A 12,097-nucleotide genomic window follows, 5' to 3' on the forward strand; every position below is an offset into this window, starting at 1 on the left:
GGATTAAAGGTGTGTACCACCAGTCTGGCTAATTGCCAGTTTGCCAGCTTGGAGCCCTGTGGGAGGAAGTAAGATTATTGGACCCCAACATGCCTTTCTTTGTTTCCAGACCAGTCTCTGCCACTGTGAAGGTCTGCCTCAGTACACTTAGAGCCAACAAGCCATGCGCACATCTTTGGAATGAGCCCCAAACCTTGCATCCTTATGAGTTGATTATCTCTGGCACTTGGTCACAATAATAGAAAGTTGACCAATACAAGACATGGCTGTTACAGCACACAGACTGACATCTTTATAGTAATGAGCTCTTGTGTTCAGATGAGATATGTGTTTACCCATTGTTCCTGGTTCTTAGGAAGCCGCAGAGCCTTCTACACTAGATTCTACGTATCTGGTTTGCTTCTTTCTGGCTTTTAATTGTGCTGTTAAGACTGGGTGGCTTCTCTTTTTAAGATGAGCCAGAGCCATGCTCATGTCCTGCGAGAGCTGCCCTGAGCCACGTGCATGCCTCCTGCATGGTACGTCCCAGTGGTTACCATAACGGGGCAGACAATCTTCCTTCTATCCAACCTTGAACTCAGCAGGTTCATTTCATGAGTTTTGCAAAGTATTTTTTTCCATTAATTTCACCTGTTTTCTTTATCCAGTTAGCTTTCACAGGATGTTCAGCATTTTGGGTTTTAGCAATGCCCTTTTCTGTTCCTCACTTGATCAGTGCATACCTGTAACACCATGAAGTCTGGTTATTGATTGTAGGTTTCTGGGAGATCCTCTTTTGGGTCATGGCAGTTTCTCTTAATTTATATCCTTGCAAGAGTTTTGTTCTTTTTTTTTTTAATAGAGATGTCAAGTTTAATTACATAATTGAGAGTAAGAGTTATGTCTTTTTCTCATATTCTACCAGTCACGTCCCTGAACTGAGAGCCCTGCCTTGCTATGACGGTAATACTTGGGATGAATGGCTGCAGGGGCCATCCTGTGATTTTAAGTGAAGCTGTGACTGCTGGGTGAGACAGGATCAGGCCTTCTGCTGTGCATATCTCTTTGCTGCTTTGGTGTCAGGGTTTACTAGTACAGAGTGAACTGGGACATTCTGTGGGCTTTGCTCTGGAGACACTGTTGTGTGGGTACTTGGCTTCCAAATGGACTTTAATACTTTATGAGGGGTAAATTTCTCGTCTCCTTTATTTCCCCATTGTCATTGGGGAAACATTAGCTTTTCTGCTACTGGGATGATTTTCACTACACATAAATTGTACTTAAAAACATTCATTTAGTTGCTGGGGAGATGGCTCAGTTTTTAAAACACTGATGATTTACATTCTCAGAACCTCCATAGAATGGTACAGTGGTGTGCTTGTACTGGAGAGGCAGTGACAGGCAGATTTCTGAGGCTCAGTGGCCAGCCAGATTACTCTCTTTGGACAGTTCCAGACCAGTGAAAGATCCCTTCTCAAAAAGAAACACCAGGACAGTGCCTGAGGGGTGGCACTCCAGGTTGTCTTCTGGCCTACACACAGAACACATAAGCATTCATTTAGACTTTCATTTCACTATCTGTGCGTGTGTGGCTGTGTGGCTGTGTGTGTGTGTGTGTGTGTGTGTGTGTGTGTGTGTGTGTGTGTGTATGAATATTGCTACATCATGCAAGTGTGCATGAGTGTGCAGGTGCAGATCAGAAAGCAACAGTCAGGAGTTGGTTCTCCTACCATTGGTTCCAGGAATCAAACTTGATTGGTTGTCAAGCTTGGTGGCAGGGGCCTTGCTGAGTCATATTTACACTTAATTTTTTTTTTTATTAGTTCAAGTTAGGGAACAAGCTTGTTTCACATGTAAGTCCCTTCTCCCTCTCCCTCCCCTCACCCCCATCCCTCCTCCCCTACCCCCACCCTACCCCCCAACCCACTCACCCACCACCACCAGGCAGGGTAGGGCCCTCAACGGGGGCTCTGCAAAGTCCACCAAATCTTCCTGTGCTGGGACTGGGCCCTTCTTACACTTAATTTTGTCATGTTTTTATTTTAAAATCAAATTTGTACTTTTTATTGTTTTCTTATGTCTCTGATACTATAGATGTTCTGGTTTACTTACATCCTATCACATATACTCACATACTCATTTATTTTAAAACAAGGTCTAACTTTGCAGCCCTGGCTAGCCTGGAAAGAGATCCTCCTGCTTCTGCTCCCCAAGTTCTGGAATTAAAGGCATATGCCACAATGCTATTTTTATTTTTGAGACAAGCTCTTATTCTGCAGCTCAGACCTAGCCTGGAACAGCCTCAACCCCCTGAGTACCCAGATTACAAGCATGAGTTGCTGTTCTTGGCTTTCTTTTGTTTTTGTTTGTTTGTTTGTTTGTTTGTTGTTTTAAGATTAGGCTTTTAGCAATTTGTTCTATCAGGCTCTTTTTTTCTCTTTCAATAATAGATATTTAGTGATTTGTTGTTTTCTGTGGATTTTTAAAAGTAGCTTCTTAGATTGAACATTTAGATCATTCATTTTTGTTTGTTTATTTGTAGCTTTTAGAGATAGAGTTTGTCTTTAACAACCTTGGCTGCCTGGAACGAGTTTTGCAGACTGGCTTTGAACTCATAGAGATCCGCCTGCCTCTGCCAAGTGCTGAGATTAAAGGCTGGTGCCACCATGCCTGGCTTCACTTTTAACCTTTTTAGAAATAAATAAATGTATTTGTAGTTATGGTATCCCTGCCAGCATTCAGCTGCATCCCTGGACTTCCACGGTTCTCACAGTATTAATTTTTGAGAAGATTTGAGGTTTTGCTATGATGTGCTCTAACTCAAGAGGTATTTAAAAGCACATGCATTTGGGTCTGTGGTTTCCTCCATTGATTAAATCTGATTTGCTTCTGTGCTGGCTAGTTTTATGTCAACCTGACACAACCTAAAGTCACTGGAAAGGAGGAAGCGTATATTGAGGAAATGCCTCCATAAGATAGGACTGTGTGAGCTGGGCGTTGGTGGTGCACGCCTTTAATCCCAGCACTTGGGAGGCAGAGGCAGGCGGATCTCTGTGAGTTCGAGACCAGCCTGGTCTACAAGAGCTAGTTCCGGACAGCCTCCAAAGCCACAGAGAAACCCTGTCTTGAAAAACAAAAAAGCAAAAAGACAACAACAAAAAAGATTGGACTGTGTAGCAAGTGGGCACAGTGATACAATCCTTTAATCCCAGCACTTGGGAGGCAGAGATAGGCAGATCTGATCTTTCTGGTGCAAGGCCAGTCTGGTCTACAGAGTGAGTTTCAGGACAGCTTAGTAAGTGATTGATGTGGGAAGGTTCAGCCCATTGTGGGTGGTACCATCCCTGGACAGGTAGTTCTAGGTTCTGTAAGAAAGCAGGCTGAGCAAACCATGGGGAGCATGCCAGTAAGCAGCACTCCTCCATGGTCTCTGCATCAGCTCCTGCCTCCAGGATCCTGCCCTGTTTGAGTTCAAGTCCTTCAGTGATGAACAGTGATGTGGAAGTGTAAGCTGAATAAACCCTTTCTTCTCCAGCTGGCCTTAGTCATGATGTTTCATCACAGCAACAGAAACCCTCACTAAGACAGCTTTTATACCTTTTAAAAATACTAATTTTTATTTGTGTGTGTGTGTGTGTGTGTGTGTGTGTGTGTGTGTGTGTGTGTGTGTGTGTGCATGAGTATATGCCATGTGTGTACACATGTACATGGACCAGGGTACTGGACCAGGGTACTGGTACAGGGTACTGGTACAGACCATGGAACTGGAGGTTCAGACAGTTTTCAATGGATGTGTCAGGAACCAAACCCTTGCTCTCTCGAACAGCAAAACCTGCTGAGCCATCTTTCTAGCCCCTGTCATTTGCTTCTTACTTTTCAGTATTTGTCCCAGTTGTGTTCCTGCCAGCCATCAGAACATGTGTGTGTGTGTGTTCCCTTTGCTCTCAGGAGGGGAAGCAGGTATCTCTGCCTAGGGCATCAGCTTGTCTTGGGGCAGGGATAGTGTTTTCCAGAGATGGGAGAGCTTAAACCGTGTTTGTAATTAACAAGAATGACCTGGAAGAGATGCAGGTCAACAGTGTCACAAAAGAATAGCACAGTGAAGTCTGATGAGGAGCCCAGGTTGGGGGAGATGCTGTCTGGCTGTCTCATCTCTTTCTCAAACTAGATACTCAATGTAACAGCTTTTCTCAATACTGCCCCCACTGAGCAATGGTCACTGCAAGAACCATGTCCATTTGGTTCAGACAGTTCAAATAGCAAGGCCATTACCTTTTGGGGAATTTCATTTTAGTTCCAACATTCCATGTGTGATAGTTAGAATGTATTTGGCCCCCATAAGCTCATAGGGAATGGTACTATTAGGAGGTGTGGCCTTGTTGGAGGAAGTGTGGTCTTGTAGAGGAAGTTGGATGACGCACACCTTTAATCCAGACCTTGAAGCTGGAAGGAAGGCACACCTTTAGTCTGGGCCACACCCATTAGAAGTGTGTCACTGTGAGGGCAGGCTTTGGGATCTTTTTCTCAAGCTTCACTCTGTGACAATCAGTCCACTTCCTGTTGCCTTTGAGTCAAGATGGACTCTCAGCTCCAGCACCACCTCTGCCTGCATGCCACCATGCTCCCTGCCATGACGATTGTTGATTGAACCTCCTAACCTGTAAGTGATTATAAGAGTTGCCATGGTCATAGCAATAGAAACCCTAACTAAGACACCATGCCTGTGTCCTCTGGGTGGCCTGGCTTTGCATAGAAACTATACAAAGTGGTTCTTCTCTAACTTGAGTTTGTGTTTAGAGAGAAGCACCTGAAAGACCCGCTCGAAATGCCCCTGAGCCCCCTGCCCCGAAGCTGCCGGGGCCTCCCAAGCCTTCACCCCGGCAGGGCTCGCGCCCCCGGCCCGCCCCGCCTGGCACCGAGCCTCGGGGCTGGGGCCGAGCAACGAGCACCAGATGGGCAGGCCCGAGAACGAGCACCAGGTAGGCTGGGGCCGAGCAACGAGCACCAGGTGGGCCGGCACGAGGGCGAGCACCAGGTGGGCCGGCACGAGAACGAACACCAAGGGAGCCGGCCTGGAGCCCTGCCCCTGAGCCCCGCCCGATGAGAAACACTCGTCCCAAGGTCTCCGCCCCCAAGGTCAGCCATCTGGACGCGGAGGGAGGGGGAATTGAGTCTGTTGTACCAGACACCAGACCTTGAGAATATGCTGATCTGGAATGGCTCTGTGTCTCATTTGAACCATCCAATAGAAATGATTCTGTATTTCGCCTCATTTGAAAGACTCTGTGTTTCACCTCATTTGAATAACTCTGTACTTTGCCTCATTTGAATAACCCTGTATAGCGCCTCATATACATTGACCAATGGGAATAGCTCTGTACAATGCCTCATTAGAATTATCCAATAGAATCCCTGCTCCTAGCTTGCGCCTTTTTCCCTATATAAGGACCCCTTTCCCTTGGCTCGGGGCGCTTAGCCACACAAAGGCTAAGTCGCCCCGGGTACCCGCGTCTCCAATAAAGCCTCTTGTTTTTTGCATCCAGTTCGTGGCCTCGCTGATTCCTGGGTGTGTGGGTCTCCCTCTACGAAAGTGCCTCTTCGGGGGGTCTTTCACACCAAAAATAATCAATCAACAAATACTAGCCTGTGTGGTCACTCCCCAGGTCCTATTGGTTCCATCTCAGTGTTCCATTGACTTAACTCGCAGCTTAGCCTAGGTTAGAACTTCATCACCAACACCCATCCCCAGATACCAGCAAAACCTCCTCCCTGGTCACTAATGGTTTGCTTGTTTATTTTGTCTCTAGTGCCTGTCCTCTACTATTCACGATACCTAATGGTACCATGATTCCTACTTTAGAAATGAGTTTCTAACAGGACACAGTCTACGCTTTCCCTGACACCCATAAGCCTTCACTCTGTAGGTCCTGACCCACCATCACTGCCCATCAGATGACTCAGGCTGGGCAGTCAGGTTGGCCTCAGGCTAGGTGAAGGATAAGAGCGTCTGTAGTCCTGTATTCCAATTGTTGCTACTTTGCCTGGTATCCTTAGATTAGCCACTTCTTCCTTGTGTTCAGGGTCCTCACATTGAACGATAAACTACAGAATTGCTAAATGTCACCCATCTCTGTCTGTTCACTCCCCCCAATGATGATACTCATTCCCTTGGATGTGACAGACTATGTCCACTCTTGTTCTTTCCCTTGGAGCTCATGTCTTGCCCTTACCGCCTCAAATCCTGTTTCTCTAAATAGACTAGAAGATCCAAGTGCATCTATCTATGTATCTAATGACACCCCCTGCAGTGAGGAGTGAATATAGCTTACAAAAACATCCAGCATAGGTCATGGCACAAGCCTTTAATCTCAGCACTCAGATGGAGGCAGATGGATCTTTGTGAGTTCAAGGCCAGGCTGTTCTATACTGGGAGATAACATTTTTTTTATCTCTTAAAAAGGATTTTTGGCTTCTAAATTTATTAGTTTTTATTTTATGAATATGAGTGTCCTCTGAATGTCTGTGCATCCCGTGCATGCATGGTACCCACAGAGGCCAGAAGAGGTTGCCAAATCCCCTAGAACTGGAGTTAGTACTAGTTCTAAGTCACCATGTGGGTGCTAGGAACAGAACCCAGGTTCACTGAAAGAGCCAGCAAATGTTCCTAACCAATAAGCCAATCTCCAGTCTCTTCATTGTGTGTGTGTGTGTGTGTGTTTCTGTGAATATATGCCATGGGTGTGCAGGTGCCCACAAAGGTCAGAAGAGGGCATCAGATTCCCTGGAGCTGGAATTAAAGGCAGCAGCAATGTGGGTGCTAGGAGCCAAATCTGGGTCCTCCGGAAGAGTCGCAAACTCTGCTGAGCCAAGTCTCCAGTGCCCCTCCCCAAGACACTCCAAATGTAGCTTAAACAGACCTGGTCTTAACCTTGGTCTTCCCTAGTGCTGGGATTCCATGCATGTGCTACCGTGTCTGGCTGCAATTTGTTATTTTACACAAGTTTTTCCCCCCTAATTTACCGTATATGAAATAAAAATCCCACAGAATTGTGGGCGCTGGACAGTTATGCTCCAATAGATGCTTTCATTGTTCGCTGAAGAAGCAGGGCACCTATCCTGGAGATTGCCAGAGCTTCCCTCTGTTACCTAGAATGGTTTCTCCCAAAGCCAGCTTATCCAAGAGTCCTCCTGTGAGCATGTCTCTACAGAAGCAGACTGAGGGTCCTCTCTGCTGCCCTTTGTGCTTAATCAGCCTTCCTTCAATTGTGACACTGGCCCCACATATTGAGGAATGTTCCTGCTCTCCTGAGACTGAGAAAGGGCAATGCCTGTCTTATTTGCCTCCATCATGTTTGGCACAGGAGTGAACTTGATGTCAAGGGGAAGCACAGACCAGAGAGAAAGGCAACTCTCCCAAGACATCTGGTGACAGGGACGAATCTGCTCCTGCTGTGAGAGCCAACTGGAAGTTGGAGTCTAAACTACATTGGGGCTCAGAGGTTAAGAGCATGAACTGACCGGGATTCAGCTCTCAGCACCCATATGGTGGCTCACAACCATCCGTGGACATTAAGCATGCACTTGGTGCACATATAGACAAGCAGGCAAAACATACATAAAATGAAAAATAAATAAAGTACTCCTGGAACAGAGCAGCTCTCTGTTCTTGCTCAGGTTCTCTGCCAAAGCCTGGTCCTCCCTGGCCTTCAGAACCCCAGGCCGCGGTGCCCCAGCAGACCTTTGCTTATCCTGGCTTCTGCCCTTCTCTGAAGCTGGATGGTCTACTGCACAAAGCGTGCGGGACCGAGTCCCTGGGATGTCCCCCAGTGGCAAAGCGCACAAGGCTGAAGGTGCAGGTGCGAAGCCAGACTCCGCAGCAGGACCCCGCCCCCTAGCCATCCACTGCATTGATTGGGCAGCTGGGAGCGTGAGCGACGGGTGTGAGGGCCAACGGAGCGCGCGCGCGCCACCGCCTTCGCTTTGCGCGCCCCGACGCCGGCCCGGGCGCCGCGGCGCTGCGGCTGCGGGCGGCGACGCTGCACCATGGCCCGGCCGCTGCGGGCCGCCCGACTGCCGCCGCCGCTGCTGTTGCTGCTGGCCGCGGGTGAGTGGGACCGGGCCGCGCCGCGAAGGCGCAGGGCGCACAGGGCCCGTGCTGGCAGTGCCGCAGAACAAAGGCTGTGGGGCGCGCGGGGTCGGCCGCGCGCGGGGAGGCGGCGGCAGCACGGGGCCTGGAGCGGGGACCCCCCCCCCGCCAGGAGCGCCGTGTCCGGGGAGCTGGATGCTCCGTGCCACGCGCGCGCTCAGGGACGGCGGTGGTAGGTCCGCTGCACGAAGGTGCCCGCGCCCCACCCCTCGCCAGGTGACAGGTGACAGGTGATCAGTTTGCGGCCACCGAGCAGAGGGGCGTGTGCGTGTGTGCGCGCGCGAGGGTTCAGGGAGGCGCAGCAGGGAGGCGAAAGCGCACGGGAGACAGACACCCTTGGAGAAATCGCATCGTAAAGGTTCAGCGGGTCCCCACGGCGCGTGGGCCGGGGATGCCGAGGGGCCTGAGAGAGAGCTGCGTGGCCGAGGTGGATGTTTACATGTGCGTGGAGCTTGCCTGGGAAGGCGTGTGCGTGTCGTTGTGAACGTGTGTCCTCGACTGCGCGGGGCAACTTTATTAGGAGCTGACAAAGGGGTAGGTCTGCGACAGCGACTGCCGCCACACGGGGCTGTGTGTGAGACTTGGTACGTGGTTTTCCATTCAGCAGTCGCACCAGGTACCTCGTTAGTGTGGGTGTGTGACAGGTTGGGGCCTGAGGCAGGTAAGAAATGGATATGTCTGCGTGAGAGAGAAAGAGACAGCTTCCCAGGGTAGACATGGGATTCAGGGGTGTGTGCGTGTGTGTAGGGGGCGGGCACAAGAGCTTGACAGGCTCAGAGGCAAGCCACCACCACAGAACGGGAGGGAGGAAGGCTGATGCAAAGGTGGGTCAGATCAGGACATAGTAAAGCTGCTTCTCACCGAAGGGTGGAGCTGGGACCCCATCCTAAGGCTGGTGTGGTGCAGGAGCAGGGTGCTGGCCCGGTTGGGCTACAGAACTCAGTGAATAGCCCTGTGCCACATCCCCTCCAGTGGAGACAGGCATGGGACTGGCTACCAGTGCTCAGGCAGTTATCCCACCAAGACACACCCTATGCAATGTATGCAAATTCCAGGGGCTCTGTGTGAGGAGAGGAGCCGACCTTGCTTGATATGGACATGAGATGGGCCCTTACTTTGGGACTGTCAATGATAGAACCCTAGGAAGATGTCTGGGGAGTTGAGGCAGATGATCAAGGTTGTGTGTACCTGTAATTCCAACACTTGGGAACCTAAGGAGGCAGGAGAATTGGGAGTTCAAGGCCAGTCTGGGCTGCAGAGCAAGACCCTGTCTCTAAATAAACAAATACGTACAAAATAAAACAAGACAAAAAGGCTGAGAGGGGATTGGCCCCTCACACTGTTGTGCGTGCTGTGAGCAGGCTGAGTTAGCAAGAGCACATTTTTACCCCTGGAGATGAATAAAGGAGCTAACAACATGGGGGTGGGGTGGTCCATTGGTTTTGGCATCAGACATCTACACAGACCACCTGCGTCTTTGCATATGCATGCAGTCCTCTGTGGAAGGTCTGCTGTCTCTCTGGGTCGGAGCCACACCAATCCTGCCAGCAGTACAAGTCAGGACTCAAGCCTGGCTTTCATGGCCTTCATCCTAGTGACCAGTGGGATGACAGTCAGGCCCCTCCCTCCTCTCTCCTGCCACACTCTCTTCATGAGCACGCCCCTGCCTCTTTGCAGGCACATGTGTCTTTCCTCTTTGCAGGCACATGTGTCTTTCGGCATGCCTCTCTTTTACACCTTTGTGTAGAAGAAGAATGCTTCACTTAAGCACTGTTTCTCCACAGCATACATCAGTGGAGTGGTGGTGGGGGATGGGGGTGTAGGACGGTGGTGTTAGAGCATTTCTGTTGTGGCTGCCACTCTGGGCTGTGGGGGCAGAGTGGCAGATGCTGCCCAGCCACCTCCCATGCTGGTGTCTGCTAAGGGCTTAGGGGGATCTGACTTGAAAGCTGCTGACTAGGGGAGGGCCGTGTGCAGCTGGTGTAGACAGACTAGATTGCCAGGACTGAGTGGGACTGGTGCAGGAAGACACACTGGCTTCTGGGACCTGGGCTCTCTTTGACCCTAAGATGTCTGCCTATTTCCTTGGCCCCCTTTTCTGGGCTTGTTTGGCTCTGATTTCCCTTGAGGCTGATCCCCCTCATCCCGTCCTATGTGCCTTTTCCTCTCTGCCTCCCTTTGGGGTGATGAAGTAACAGAAAATGCAATGAGCTCAAGGAAGAAAATGAGTCACATAGGGGGCATAATTCTGGGGTTTTAAGTCAGTTGGGGTCTCCACTGAGGCAGACTAATTATTAAGTGAAAAAACAATTATCTGAAAAAAGGACAGGGCTCACCTTCTATTCTGGTGTCCTCTTGTGGTGAGCAGGTCTGAAAAGCAGTACACCCCCCACCCCACCCCCACACACACTCGAGTGCACACTTTGCCGAAGTAATTACCCACTACCAAAGCCTTTGAAAACATTGAGGTCTCTATAAAGACAAAGCAGTCATTGCAAGGAGTATGCCTTCCAGAGAATGAAAATTGGTTGGGAAAGAGTGAAAACCAGAGAAATATCAGATTCCCCCCACCCCTTTTTTTAAGTGAGATTTTAATGCCTGTAGAGCACCAGGAAAGGCAGATGACGAGGAGATGCTGGGGTCGGGGTGGGGGAACTGCTGGATGCTGGAGTGCAGATGGAGTTGGAGAGTGGAGGCTCCCACCTGGGCATGGAAGTGTCAAGGTGCAGACCCAGGGTACACCTAGCCACAGTACTCTGCCCGCAGACCTGGCTGAGCAAGAATCATCTGCCCCACCCCCACGCCCACCCCCATGGCAAGTGCACAGCTCTACTGTCTTGGGGTCAGCTGGCTGAAGTGCTGGGCAGTTCCAGGTCCAGCTGACAGTGGCCTCTTCTCTACCACACTTAATTTGATTTGTTTGTTTCTTTCTTTGTTTGGTTTCATTGTGGTTGTTTTGTTTTCTAAGACAGGATCTCACTATGTAGCTCTGGCTGTCCTGGTACTAACTCACTGTGTAGATCAGGCTGGCCTCGAACTCACAAAGGTCTGCCTAACTCTGCCTCCCAATGCTGGGATCAAAGGCTTGTGCCAGTGCACCCAGCTAAGTTAGGTTCTGAGGAGGTAATGCAGAGGCTCTGAGGCGAACAGGCCACATCTCTTCAGGATCCTTGTGGAGTGTGAATCCTAGATTCTCGAGGAAGACTAACTTTCCTTTCTCCTGCTATCGCTAAAGTATTCTTTCCTGTCATTCCTGCTGAGACACAGCGTGTGGATAAAGCTTTACTCCTCGTGGCCTCGAAGTGTAGCTGCTCAGGCGCCCTGGGAACTGTACAATATTCAGGGTTTAATTAGCACACACATCCCTCATCACCTGACGTTTTCTCCTTCCTGGGATGCATGAATGAGTTTTTCCAGATTGGTTTCTCTCATTTGGCTCCTTGCCATCTCTGTTCCCCAGCCCTAGGGAGGCTGTTCTGCAAACGAGGGCTGCTGTAGCAGCTGGTATCTTGTATACAATTTAGATTCCATTTCTCCCCCAAACTGCTAGTTTCCTTGCAGGCAGAGACTGTCCAATGTCCATCTTTGTATCACCAGGAAGGGCCTGGCATGCCACTTGGCCCAGACCAAAAAGCTCAGGAGTGACCACATGATTCTGTGGCTGACCTTCTTGTGTGAACTTTACCTCTAATAAGATGGCACATTCCTCATGATTGAGTCTCGGTTTTAATTGGCACTGGATGGACAGGATTCTGTGAGTCTGTTTCACTTTTTTTAAAATTAGAAAATAAGTGTTAAATAGATAAGGACAGTTTATAGAAGTGTTTCTAAACAGGGCCCTGTGGACCTGTGAATATGATGAGATGAGTGGTGGATAGCATTGTTCCAGAGGCATTTTGCAGGAAGGCAGAACCCTCACCTAGCCTCAGCTTAGGTTTGCCGTGGGAACCCCAAGCAGAGTGTCTGAAGGAA

General features: G+C 49.7%; 1 protein-coding gene across 2 annotated transcripts in view; it reads left to right on the forward strand.

Annotated features, from left to right (window-relative positions):
• Positions 1 to 8,022: 8,022 nt before the first annotated feature.
• Podxl2 (podocalyxin like 2) overlaps positions 8,023 to 12,097 on the forward strand; it is a 33,158-nt gene continuing 29,083 nt past the window's right edge. For both annotated transcript variants that reach the window (XM_035448708.1, XM_027428675.2), the window contains exon 1: positions 8,023 to 8,083. In XM_035448708.1, the coding sequence (XP_035304599.1) occupies positions 8,023 to 8,083 (61 nt within the window). The remainder of the gene's footprint in view (positions 8,084 to 12,097) is intronic.

Source organism: Cricetulus griseus, chromosome 8 (genome assembly GCF_003668045.3).
Source record: "Cricetulus griseus strain 17A/GY chromosome 8, alternate assembly CriGri-PICRH-1.0, whole genome shotgun sequence".
In the NCBI taxonomy this organism is placed as follows: Eukaryota; Metazoa; Chordata; class Mammalia; order Rodentia; family Cricetidae; genus Cricetulus; species Cricetulus griseus.